The sequence below is a fragment of the Bactrocera neohumeralis genome, chromosome 2 (genome assembly GCF_024586455.1).
Source record: "Bactrocera neohumeralis isolate Rockhampton chromosome 2, APGP_CSIRO_Bneo_wtdbg2-racon-allhic-juicebox.fasta_v2, whole genome shotgun sequence".
NCBI classification, from domain to species: Eukaryota; Metazoa; Arthropoda; class Insecta; order Diptera; family Tephritidae; genus Bactrocera; species Bactrocera neohumeralis.
The window spans coordinates 696,960-711,607 of NC_065919.1; the positions used below are offsets into that span (position 1 = coordinate 696,960).

At 36.1% G+C, this 14,648-nt stretch overlaps 1 protein-coding gene across 2 annotated transcripts in view; it reads left to right on the top strand.

Annotated features, from left to right (window-relative positions):
* LOC126767673 (probable serine/threonine-protein kinase nek3) overlaps positions 1-14,648 on the top strand; it is a 31,469-nt gene that overhangs the window by 12,784 nt on the left and 4,037 nt on the right. Inside the window, exon 2 of one of the 2 annotated variants that reach the window (XM_050485208.1) lies at positions 203-1,026. The exons of the other annotated variant lie outside the window; for it this stretch is intronic. Coding sequence (XP_050341165.1) covers positions 203-227 — 25 coding nt within the window. The 3' untranslated portion in view covers positions 228-1,026. Of the gene's footprint in view, positions 1-202; positions 1,027-14,648 lie in introns of those variants that run through there. 2 annotated transcript variants of the gene reach the window in all.

Sequence of the window (14,648 nt, forward strand, 5' to 3'; positions counted from 1 at the left end):
GTGATAGTCTTGGAGACCCACTATCTTGTGTATTTGTACATATTTGTTTTTGTTTTCTACCGAATTTTGTTGGAATCAATCTTACAGTTGACTTCATCGCGAAATGTATTCAATTAGTTTTACCTTGAATTTTTAACATCTAACAATTTTATTTACAATTAAGTATTTAATGGAATCGTTTTCTGTTTATTTTATTTTGCAGGTATGTACATATTAAAATAATTTAACAACGAGGAAGTGAGGAAGCGTTAAATTAAGGCGGAACCAAACGTAAGATACTTTCGAAAACTAGAAATTAGGCGGCTTTAATCTTTCAACGTCGTGATTATGTTGCCGCCAACTGTCATTTATGTAGATTAGGAATGCTCACGCCATAACTTACTTGGCTTAATTTGGCGAGGATGAAGGCGACAGATATCAGGGAATTTTGAACAGCTGATATTAGAAGAGTCATGGTGTCAGAAAAAATACCTGAATGAATTTTGTGGAAGTAAAGTTTTTGTTAAACATAAATGTGAAATATTTGCATTTAAAACGTTTATCATAAAATCGTTTTGATTCTTTTAGTAGTGTTTTTTAATCGCGGTGGATCACCCGCTGGCTGATATCGGCCACGTTCACTCAAATGTAACACATCTGTAAACACATTTACCAAATGTTCATAGATGGGCGTAATCGGACAAATGCCACGCCCATAGAACTTCATTAAAAAAACCTTTAAAGTCTTATAAAAACTCCTACGGATAGTGTGAAAATGAATAAAATCGGGGCATAACTCTACTCGCTCCCCATATAACCAACTAAATTCGGTACGTGACATTATGTTAACATTCGGATTATATTTAAATTAATATAATGAGATGAAACATTGCACGAATAGTGTCTTTGAAGTATGCCACCTTATGACCAATGTATCAAAAATTGGACTAATCAGATCTATATGCCTAATTGAAAGATTTTCGAACTTCTGGGTGACTTTATACCGAATATATCTGCTAATATGTGAGTTTTCTTAATAAAATAGAGAGAACATGTTTTTCTTAAAACGATGTATCTTTGTGCCTAAAATTAATAAAATTGGACGAAAACTTGACCTAGCCCCATATAACTAATGTAAGTATTTTTGAACATATGGCTTGGATTCCGCTCCCTCTGGTTGACGTTTTGACCCTTAAGTTATTTCTCTAGTTTGGTTCTGGAAAGTTGCAAGAGCCCTTCCTTACTTGTTCATTTTTTAGTTTGGTGAGCTTTAAACGTATGCTTTTTAGGTTTTTTTTTTAACAATATTTATTTAAACTGCGGATGCCCCTGCTTAAGTGATTCAGTATACCAAATAACAATATAGCATCTTATTATGGAACTTAATGGCAATATGGGATTTCGGCAAAACGCCATTTGTGGGCATGTCAATTGTCGTGTACCAAGTTTCATGAAGATATCTCCATTTTTATTCAAGTTACTGTTCTCACAGATTAACGGACGAACAGTCAACTGAATTTCAACTTCTTTCTTAATCCTGATGAAACAAACAACCGTTATTTTGGGACAACTCTGTAGCAACATGTGGCAATAATAAAAATACAAAATTTTTTATTGCAAGATTTCTATATAACCAAGTTTACATTTGGCTCCTTGAGAGTAGCAAGTGCTGTATGTACGTACGTATTTAAATATAAATGTTTGTATAACATTTGAGTATAAATAATCCAGTCTTACGAAATGCTGAACTTCAAATGAGGTAACAACGTAATGCAGCCACTCAAAAAAGTAATGTACAAAATATATATAGAGTCCTAAAAGCGATCCAAGTGACCGAAAAGCAATTATTTCATAAATACGTAAATAACACAAGTTGGAAACTTCAATTGTAACCTACTCGTAAAGTGTTACTGCGGCAGAGTCTCATTTCGGGTTCGTTTATTTTTGCTCTCCAAGCTTTCTTCAAAGCAATTTTTGATAACTCCGCATCGCTTGGTGCTGACAGTTGACTTGACGGTAATGCCAGCGATTGTTGACCATAGCGATTATTTCTGTATTTCTGCCTTATGCTGCACACTTATTCGCCGTCGTAGCTTTAGAGCAATAACACAGGGCTAATTATTTAAGCGAAAGTAAAAGTTACCAGACGAAAGCAAAAAATCAAATTTTTTATGATCACGTTGCGGTGCCTCCTGTGTTGGTCAACTGATGGTGGGTTGGAGGGTTTCGTGATTGTTCAAAATGTGTATCCATGTGCAGGTAAACTACGTATGTATGTAAATCGATGATGAAGTGAGGATTTTGAACTATTCATAAAATTTTACAAAGTACAGCTTTTATTCCACTATCATATTTATACTCATATCGTTTTATGTATATACGTATATTTTAAATTCGTCCACCTGTCCGTCTGTCTACCTACTGTCTCTGGAGAGTATCTAAGTTCGCCAATGTAGGTGCATATTTGCTCTTCGCCGTAACTTTCTCCACATAACTTCAACAATAGCATTTGTTGTTAAAAGTAATGGCTTTCCGTCGTTACTTCCTTGTAAACGGTGACAAATTGCGATTGAGTCTCCCCCATCCCCATACATACATATGTACATTATATTATGGAAAACCCATATTTCGAAGACGAATTGGATTGTATATGAATACAAATGCTATTATTGATCTAAGATTTCATATAATTATATTCCCATTAAATATACATCCCAGTAAGCATGGCTATTATTTTATTAAGACTTAATAAGAAATGACTTAAAGATCGTCGCTAAACTATCTCTGATAACCTTCATAAAAATTACGAAATCGAATAACTTTGAAATTATTGATGGCCTGAACTTTTTCTGGGAATGAAATCTATATTTATAGACGGTCATTCGGCCGTAGTCAAGTGATCATAATGAGCTTAAAACTGGCAGGTCCATTCAACGTATGTAAAAAGTGCATTTATACGCAATTATGTTCAAGCACCGCCTGTAAACGATTTATTCAAACTGCTTAAACAAGTTTGGTTATTGTTAACTCAAAGAGTTATTTATTTCCTTTTTTGTCTCATTGATTTTTTTTTGTTTTTTTTTAATCAATACAAACAATTTGAAAGTGAAATTTCCCATTTAGTTAATTTTGCAAAACAAAAAATTTCTTTATGCTGTACATATAGACATGCCAGTATGCATCACTCAGGCCCCACACAAGTGTTTTCACGATAAATGCTTATGAAGAAACCTCACATGATGTTATTGGTATCTTGCAAGCGGCCTCTGAAGCCAGCGATACATTGCAAAAGTGACCGCACAACTTCAATCTGCGATAAGTGCACATCATTCGAAAGCCTACAACAAAACCAAAAATATTGATACTAGCGCAAACAACCAACAATAACAATATACAACTAAACGAATAACATCAACTGAGTTGTGATTGAAAAACACTTGAAGCTGAAGTAGCCACGTTAAAAACGGCAAGAGCCGAGCTGGCGGGAGCAGGAGCATACCACGCACTTTAGTCGACTCAAAAGACTGCACATTTAAATATACATATGTCAGCCAATAGAAGCCCCTTATGGAAATATGTTGTTAGTGGGATTTGTACAAGCAAAACCGGGGTGACACATACTTATACAATTACCATGTAATTAATGATCACTTTCGCTATAAAACTGAAATTTCAAATAAATATGTATGTATGTATTTATAAAACAGAAAAAAGTATTCAATTCTCTGTTTATATTGGTGAAGCACAACTGAAAATTGTTATGTAATCTCCGCAATAAAAATTGCAAAAATATGGCATCTTCACGACTACTCATCTGCCCGTTAACAAAGCCTCTTTTCAATTATTTTAAATCCGTGAACATACATGCATACACCAAACATAATATTATCATACTTGCGTATAATTGAAATGTTATATACACTCACACCCACATACAATATATGCATGCTTTACTAAGCAAAAGTGTTGACCCAAATATTATGTAACTGTAAATACATACATACTTATGTACATCAAATTGCACATCAATTTATACACAATTAATGAATATATGTACATATATGTATATTTACTTTTACCAAGTCTCTTGATCTCTCTCGGGATAATATTAACCATTCATGGTGTATATCGATTGGTATCTTCGGAGTTTGATGCCAAATTGAGTTTTGTTAACCTCTCTTAATTTGATTAGTATACGAATATTTCATATTTGGGTCAATATACATACGGATACATATGTATGTACATGATATGAAGTAAAGTAAAATAAAGTAGGATCGCAGGTTTTCATAATCCTTATACCTAAAAAGGAAGTAAGTGAGTTTAGATTTTTACTAGATATTCTTTTCGAATTACGATAATGGACTCTGTAGTGGTCAAATAGTTCTAAACACCAAATTTTTCAGAGCGTAACGTATCGTTAATTTAAAGAGCACGTATTTTCGAACGTTTTCGTAACATTTCATACTCTTACAACTTGCAAGAATCAAAGCCTGAGAAATACCTTAAGATGCTAAATATTTCTTAGAGTAATGAGAATAATTATGCATACATATGTATATAGTAACTTGGGTAATTCGTAGACCAATTTTACATAGTTTTGGTATTAAACTATATTATACATATACATATGTATATGTTTATGCGTTCAGTGAATTTTAACGATAGTTTGAAGATTTTATATTAGACATATACATATAAGATAGTATTGACCCGATTTAATATATTTTTTTCAATACTACATGTAATTGCCACAAGTAAATAAAATACTCTCAACGGTTAATCAAGCTTGTTCACATACAATCACAAAATATATGAAGTAAGTCAGAATTTAGTTATAGGTTTGGGGCCTAGCTCAAGTTTTCGCCCAATTTTATCAATTTTAGGCACAAAGACATACCACTATGAGAAAAGGATTATCTCTGAATTCGAATTATATATCTCACATATTGACCGATATTTTCGGTAAAAATTCAACAGTAAGCACTGTGTCCACAAATTCAGTGCTTAGGGGTTTGTGCAGTTTTGGTTTGATTCAGTCAATTTTTAGTCATACACCTCTAATGAACTATTCGTGCAAAGTTGTATTCTGATATAGTGAGTAATTCATTCTTGATTTGTATACTGCAAAGTGAAAGTTTCAAATAGATTTTAAAATTGTGTTATATGGAAAGTAGGCGTAGCTGTAGTCCGGTCACCCATTTTCACACTGTAACACGAGAATCTTATAAGAATGTCATGTAATTTCACCTAAAAGTGGACGGTTGCACGCCCATAGTCCAATTTTGACCTTAGCTACTTTAAAGCTCTCATACCATGTCAGGGGTAAATTTTCATGCCTTTGGAGTATTTAGTTATTGATTTATCGTGGTTTTAGTAGATTTTAACTGTACTGTTATATGGGGAGTGAGCGGGGTTATCATCCGATTTCATCCATTTTCACACTTTTGGTAAAAGTTCTTATAAAACCATAATATATAATAGCGCTAGGCGAATTTGGTTGTTGTAGCTTTCGTAGTTTTGGAGATATGAACTTTTAACTTAATAGAGGGAGGAACTACGTCCACTTAAAAAAAAAAAATCCCACAGATGCTCCTGGGATCTTCTGTGCCAAATTAAAGTCTTATATGTATCTTAATTTAGTATTCAGTTATGGTAATGGTCTAATTTCGCAGGAGTCTCAACTTGTCTCGTCATCCTCATCATTTATATATATAAGTATATATACATATGTATGTACCCTATATATATCTCGATTAGTTTTAGCTGATATACTCTGTAGCAACATGTTGCAAGAGTATAAATATTATCGTAATAGATGCCATTTACTATAATGTATTCCCAATAGCTTCCAATGAGCAGAAATCGTTTACCATTTAATTCTCTAAACATAAATGTCACTAGATATAGACTTCGCTTATAACGCGAAGAAGCTAGTAGAGTTATCAATAGCAACTCCAATGAAGAATACACGTGCGTATAGTTTGTATATATTTATTATGTACAAATGAATTCGAAAATTTCACTGTGTTGAATTTAAGAAAAAAGAAAGCATGAGATTTCTCTAAACACGTCTGCTTCGGAAACATATAAGCAATAGTATAATCAGTTAATGAGAAAAAAATGAAAAACGCCACAAAAAACACGCATGGAGTGAATAAACAGCAAACCATCAAATTCAAATTAAGAAGTCGCACCAAAGGGTGCCAACCAAGCGACAAAAGCAATGATATATAAATAAGCAACGGAGTGTAAACCAAGATGTAATAGAAATTGGCGACTGGAAGCGCAATAACAGACAACTCAGCGGGCAGCAATTCGTTTCGCAAATTTCTACTATTCCCCTGCTGTCTTGCCCTTCTTATGCCTTTTTGTTGGTTTGGTTGTATTTAGTTTTCTTCAATTTGAAATTTCGTATTTAACATTCAATGCAGCAGCAGCTGGCAATTGTAGGAAAGTGTAACTGTTGATACCACTGTTAAACCTATTTGTTATTGCACTTGAAACGAATAGCAAACGAACTGTCAGAATAATGTAGTTCAACTGGTCACTAGGGCACTGACGTTCATTCGAATAACAAACAAAGGTAAGAATGACAGAAATAGGAAAACACGAGAGCAACGTATGGGCGCCAAGCCAAGTAGACCCAACAACGATAATAATCTGAATCAAAATTTGTTAGAAAGCCACAACGGCAGTTGCAGTCATTGAAATCACCCACAAAAGGCGAGAACAGTGCAATAAGTACGACAATCACCCAGCACCGGCACAGCAAGGACGCTTCCGTTGACGATAGCAATAACTGTGTGAGTGCACAACAACCGCACTCAGGGAACACAAGCAAGGTGGCGTTAGTACTAAGCCGACAAGAAGGGCAAAATCAGCAACAAAACTCGCACTAGGTGCAAATAGCATGCAAATTCTGCATTTATATGAAGTTTATATTATTACTGCAACTACCGCTACTGTAATACTCCCACATGGAAACGGAAGCCGGTTCTTAACTTTGAAGACGGTGTCTTCGAAAAAATGTAAAAGGCCGAGAGTAAAAGCGTGGCAAATGACGTAGGATCAGTTGTCTCCGCTGGAATCTTCGCGTTTGTTATTATTGTAGCTGCAATTATAGATTCTATACGACAGACAGAATGATTTGCATGTGTGTCTTTCATCCAAATCTATGAGTCGTTCATTTGAACAAAGAAAAAAGCGGGCAAACTCTAACTATATAAATAAATCTTGGATTTACAAAATTGGAAAGAAGGAATGGCATGGGCCAATATATAATAGTTCGTCCAAAAGAATCCTTAACGGCGGCCACCTTTTATTGAAACACATAATAAAGGTACATAGCTTCGTAATTTACTACAAAATCTCGAAGAAGAAAAATTTACAATTAAGATGTAATTTTCCTGTCATTATTGAGGTTTTTTCTCTTGCTTCTATCATGGCTTCCGGCATTTAGAATAATATTTTTACAGATACTACGAATGATTTTCATTACCTAGTTTCGTTTTCTAAGGTGTGAGTAAATCAAAAATAACTATTCACCACTCTCACGATGTACAAGTATGTATGATAAGTATATCGCCTAATTCCTTGCTACTCTGACAACAACACTCAAAGGCGTTTCTAGGCTTCAATGAAATCATATACTTCACTTAGCTTAGCCGCAGTTTTCAAAAAGGCAGCAGGAACAGCGTGGTCTCCACGGAGAACATACATTCAAGCAAAAATCGTCTTTCGTGTACCATAAACTCGCCTCGCATCAAATATCCCGGTGGAAAGCGTATTTGCTTAAGTAGCGTTTTTCCCATAAAATTTTTCACACTCGTGCGATAATCAAATATTTGACCTCCTCGGCAGTACAATGTTAGCACTGAGCGTCGTGTGCACAGTGCAGAGCTTCCAGTTAAATAGATTCCCATTGCAATCACGGCGGCAACAACAAGTACATTCAGCAATACAGTCCAGATATTAATGTGCACCTCGCTCGAAAACTATGTACGAACAAATGAAGCATGAGCTAGAAAAACAAACTCTTCTTTGTTCTCATTCAGATCACCGAATTCACGGTGTTTTTGCCGTTATTGTTGCAACAACAACATAAGAAATGGCATATATGAAAGCATGTGAAGCGTGCACACAGCAGGCAGTCACAGCTGCACCGCGCATGTACTCAACTACCTAGTTCCTCGCGAGCCACCGTGTTATCATCCAACTGCTCACTGTCAAAACTCTCGACATGGCTTGCAACGCAACGGCGGTGTTGCATGTTAAACACATCTCAAAGTATATAATTACCACTTTGCAAAAACAGGAACCACCAATAAACCACAACAACAAAGGTGCAATAGCAATAAGAACAAGATCATGACAGAGAGCGCTGAAGCATAAGAATCAAGCGGTGGCAGCTAAGGAGACAACTCGCAGCTCCCAGCATCTGGCACATGGGTTGGTGTGCAGAGGGCAGCTTGGTGCGATGGTGACTGACGCTCAAATTGGCTTCCACTACACGCTGGGTGCATAAATGACTGAATGCTTCTATAGCAGTGTTTGCTGTTTTTGCTCAAACATATTATTTGTTGTTATTGCACAATGTTCTTGCAGTGGCATATTTTTAGTTTCAAAATTCTAACTTTCTTCAATTACTATACTAGCCATTTGTTGACTTCTATTTTCATAATCAATTTCATCGGTATTATTTTCGAATGGCATGTTTAAACTATCGCTATTGGAGTAAAATTGTGTGTTGTGTAATTTGATATTTTCACACTCTCCTTTTTACATCCCGCTTGTTCCTCAGTTTGGAGCCTCTGTGTTTGTGGATGTTGAGTAAAAGCGCGTCACCATAACCATTTGTTGATTTAAGTTATTACTTTGGCGCATATTTTCAATGCGCACTTGCTATCGTATAATAGTCTCGCCAATTTATGTACCGTTACACTCGGAGGAAACTATACGAAGTGTATTAGTTGCAGTAATTATCGTTGATTTAGTTTGTGATACATTTTGTTTTCACGGCTCCATATTTGGTGTGTTTCCGTGATTATTCACGCCGTCCGTTACAGTAGCTTGGGAGCGGCAGGAAGCGTTACCGCTGTTATTAACTAAAGACTCAAGCAACGAACTTTCGTTCATGTTCACATCACGCATTTGCCCATGGTATACTATTAAAAAAGCATCTTTAACATCAAAATCTGCTGAATTAGCAGAACACTTTCGAAAATCCTTGAGTTAAGTAAAATAAGGTAGGGTTTTTAGCACCGTTTCTAGAAAGTTGGACAAACTAGCACTTGCAAAAGGAACCAAATCTTGTGATTTAGGTGGCAACTGGGTAGGCAAAAGGGTAATGCTTACAGCTTATGGTATAAAAAAAACGTGTGTTATGTATTAATTAGCGCTTTAAATGTTCAAAATCCGTGTTCCATGCCGGTAATCGTTTACTTAAAAATGTTTATTTATTTCTCAACAAAAATGCAAAAATCCACACTTCGCAATGTAATACCATACTAACAATGAATTATGAAACCAAGCCTTGCACGCAAATCTACTCAGCAACAAGATCATCACTAACTTCAATGTTTAAAAAATACGTACAAAAACAATGCTATTAACCTATTTGATTTATTATTTGCAGTGTTTGGTGAGTTGTTCAAACATTGTCTCTATTTACTGCGAAGGAATCTCGAACTCTCAGTTATGGTATTGATTGTTTGCCACTATTGAGAAATCGTTGACGCTGCCATGTAGTTATGCAGACGCACATGAACAAATATTACCCTACTGTTTTAACTTACTTGACTCTCATTGCTCTGCTGGTTTCGAGTAATTTTTGTTCTTCATTATTATTAACACAAACAATATTTTTAGTGTTATCTTAGCTGTTACACACATATGTACATAACAGTTGAAATTATAGTCAATTAAGTCATGTTATTCCCCAACTACTTGATTCCCTCAAGCCAATTACACATAATATTTTAGTTCTCATTTCTATTACATTTTTCACAAATTTTCGCGAGACATCTATGCGAATTGTAATAACAAAATGAACGTTTGGCTGAGAGCCTAAGCAGCATGCTTGTGCCGGGCGGATGCCTTCTTGTCAAATTATTAATTCCTGCTTATTTGTATATCTCTTATTGAAAGTACATATTTTTAAGCTATTAATGGAATAAAATATTTTATATAAAAATACTATAAATAATAAAATAGAAACCTGTTTTGCTAAATATTAAAATTGATGGATGGAAAACAGTTTTCAATGTTTAACGTCCCCCATCATCATCATAATTTCATGTATGTCCATCATCACCGGCAATCATATGCCGATAGAAATATTCATTACTAAGCAACTAATCAACTTTGCCCATTAACCCCGTTTTCGATAGTGAAATGCTTTTTTGCACGCTCAGCTGTAACGGCGTCGCTGGCAACAGCACTATGCTGTAGCAAAAGCAGCAGCATGAATACTGCATGCAGTTTATTTGGCGTGGAAATGCGTCGCAAATGAGGCGCAACGGCTTTTCCCTTTCTCCCTGGTAATGGAGTGGCGCGGCAAGCATTGCGGCAACATCAGCAAACTGATTTACACAGCAACGGTCGCTAAAGCAATGCACTTACCCGGCATCCCATTGGCGTTTTTTAATTTCTCCTTAATAGCCTTTGAGCGCCCGGTTCCCAAACACAGCTTGTTGTCTGTGTGTTGACCGTCGTCCACTGACCGCTGTTGCCATCAGTGGCAGTGTTGCCGCTGCAACCTGGGTGTTGCGGTGATTTAGTTGCTGTCGCTGGGCTCAAGCCAATCACTGCACCAATACGGATGCCCGAGCTTGTCTGTATATATTTAACGAAATTCACGCTGTGATATCACATTGGCATCATAAACGAAATTATTTTTGTTTTATCATCAATTTTTGCTCTGATTTCTTCCTTTTGGTCAGGTTCGTTACACGCTGTGTTATATAGTTCATCGCGATGCAGTTTCAATTTTAATATTTCCGCTAACGCTACGGCTGCCCCTGACATCACCTTTGTCGTTTTTTTGGTCTGCTTTTTATATGCCAACTCCTTATCAGCTCATTTCGCCGTCATTGATCATTAAACGCATACAAGCACCGTTCGTAGACTTTAGAAAACTACTACAGGAATAATTATAAAAACAGTCGAGCATTTCTTTTCTACCGTGTGCTGGGGAAATAGTTTTGAAATATTCTTTCGCTATGCTCTCCATTCTGCCGCAGCGGCTAAATCGCACGATCCCATCCTATCGCTTCCATTTTCCGTTACTGCTAAATGAATGATCGCATTGTCGACTGAATGAAATTCTTGAACTTCAGTTAACCTCCACAGTCTTTTCTCTATTTTTTAACATTCGGCTTTGGCACGCTAACATTTTTCTCTCAACTTCTATCAATGATGAAATTTATCAAAAGTGCTATATGTAGTCCGCAGCTTCGACAATGGTGGAGTTGTTGGATCCAGTGCAAGCGCAGGAAATGAATTGCAATGAAATTCTTATCCAGTCAACTGCAACATGTTGCATGTAGCAGTTGGTAACTATTTTTTTCACTTATTGTTTAACTAATGTTGTTGCTGCAATTTGATGATTGACGACGTTGCCGAAGCTGTATATTGCTTCACAGTTAGTAAAACAATATAAAATAATTTATTAGTTGGGCGGAATGTGGTGAAAGGTGGGAAGTACCACCGAGCAATACTTAATAGCGTACACAATTTGTTGATTTGCCTGAATTATGAAAAAAATAATTTTATTTGGTGTAACTTGTTTTTAAATTTAGTTTTTCATTTTGCAAATCGTAGCAAATTTAAATTTGAGCGCTGCTTTCTGCCCACCTTTATTTGCTAACCCTTACAGTCAGATGTACATACATATTACTTTTTAAAAAATGCCTGATTGCTGCTAAAATTCAAGTGTGTTTGGATGTTAACCGACCAGACCATTGTCAATCGGTTAGAATTTTGAAAACTGAACTGTTTTCGGCTTTTTTTGATTTGCAAAACAAAACCGAATCGTTAAAAGCTAAAAACTGGTAAATTTAAAGAGGTTAACTCAGCATCAGCAGCATCATCAGCAACAAATGTACAGACAGTATAAAACGAATAATTACTATTTCCTATACCGAAAACGTTCCAAGCGCATAGAAGAAACTCAAAATGAGGCTGCATTATAGCAAATCATTATAATTTATTAAGCTCTGCCAACAGTGCCACTTTTTCCATTCCTCATCGCTGAGTAAAGTCGTCAAAGTTTGTTTTTAAATAATATTAGGTCTCATCAAAGAAACCGTTTCTTCGCCTAATTTGAAATATGCCATCATTGCGAATTCGTTCTAAATGCTTCGTTAGTGATTGTTGCTGTCAAACGGGTAAGGAGCAATAATTAATGAAAATCAACTGAATTTAAATTTTAAAACAAAATAAGAATACCCGAAATGTGTTAAGTACTAAATATGTACATGAAAAACAAAAGAGAGCTAATCTTCTTGCTGAGTATCTACATAAGTACCACCTAAATGCAATCATTGTTTATGCCAGAAATATTCGACGTATTCAACTGCTGAGAACCACACCGGCAGATGCCATCACCTGTTACACCGTGGTCGCATGTGTGTTTCAGATAAGCCATGTCTAGGTGACGGCTACTACGGGGGATAACGTGATACAAATCTACGAGGTTATGGCAGCCATTGTTAAGGAATTTGAAGTGTATGCTTTAAATTTTTTCATTTTGTGTGATATTTTCTTATTTGACTGTAATATGTAAGCTTCCTAAAAAATACTAACATTTTTTCAGAAATGTTAAAATCATAAAAACGGATGTGCTCTCGCCTCTAGGATTTGGATACAATATAGCCCATCTAAAGCCTAGAGCATGTTTAGATAAAATTGCAAATATTGAATTATTTCCCTACATTGCAAAGTTGATGCAATAAGTTGTGCAATAGGAACTGGTTAGAAAGCTATGTAAACGATTCGATTGCATCACAAATTCTTACACCAAGAGCTGGACAATACAGACGCGGCAAAACAAAATTGCTGTAGTCTTCTAAAGTAAAGTCATTACGAAATTTGTCCATAACGAGTAGCGAGTGTGTGGCGAAACTGAAAATTGGCCGCATAATTGCACAGACTGTCAGGAGAGCGGATCAGAGGTGTCAGGTGGCATGCGCATGCGTTGCGTATGCGCCAAATAACCGTGCAGACAAGTTAGCAGCCAACAAAGCAACATACGTTCATATGTGCATACATAGGCATACACACAAGCAGCTTTGTGCATGCGTTTATAAGTGTAGATGCAATTACAACTGAAGCAGCACACAGCGCCAAGGCGGAAGAATAGCGAAGGTAGCTACCGCTAACCAACGTTGCGCGCCAGCGTGATGTTGTTATTTTTGTTGCAACGAATTCCCCTGTAGCTGCTAACTGTGCGATCAGTGAACGCGTTAGTGAAATGCAAACACAATAAATGCGCCGCGCATGCGCATTTCATATCCGCATATTACCGCTAATGATTCGCCTAACAAACTTGTTGCACCCAGATGGCTGGCAAATACACAGCGCATATGAAGGCAGTGAACTGCACAGATTTTCGCCCAACTTCACTCGCACATTCTTCGCTTCACTTAACGCTTGAGGATTTTTTAATACATTTCTACATTTTTGCCGTTCTCTCTTCTTTGCCTATGCGTGCTGCACTTTCGCATCTTTCGCTTTTATGCAGTGAAAACTGCCACTCTCATAAGCGTAGATGCCGCCATCTTGCACAGTCATACGTGAAAGAAAAACTTTGGGAAAATTATGCTGCAAAATTGCTGAATGTTGAAAAAGGTCGGACGATAAATGGGAAGAATACGGATACAAATGAAGCTTCAAATGCCTGCTTACAATTGTGATTACTTTCCAAACTACTCAAACACTGAATGCAATTAATATAAATAACTTTCAAAATTTGTTACAAATCAATAGTTCTCCGAAAAGGCACGTCTACTTTTATACCCTGAACAGGGTATATTAAGTTTGTCACGAAGTTTGAAACACCCAGAAGGAAGCGTTGGAGACCCTATAATGTATATATGTATATATATAAATGATTAGTATGTTGAGCTGAGTCGATTTAGCCATGTCCGTCTGTCTGTCTATCTGTATATATACGAACTAGTCCCTCAGTTTTTAAGATATCGCTTTGGAATTTTGTAAACGTCATTTTCTCTTCAAGAAGCTGCTCATTTGTCGGAACCACTATAGCATATAGCTGCTGAACGATCGGAATCAAGTTCTTGTATCGAAAATTTTCACATTTGACAATGTATCTTCACAAAAGTTGGCAATTGTTCAAATCGGCTTACTATAGCATATAGGTGCTATACAAACTGAACGATCGGAATCTAGTGCTGGTACAGAAAACTTTTGCATTTGACGTGGTATCTTCACGAAATTTGACATGGATTACTGCTTAAGATAAAAACATAATATTCGAAAATATTCTTCAGATCGCATTACTAGCATAGCATATAGCTTCCATACAAAGTAGACACATAGTTACTAAAAGAAATGAACCTGTGAAGGGTATATTAGCTTCGGTGCAGCCGAAGTTAACGTTTTTTCTTGTTTTAGTTAAATTGTTCATTTTGCAGAAATTGAAATTT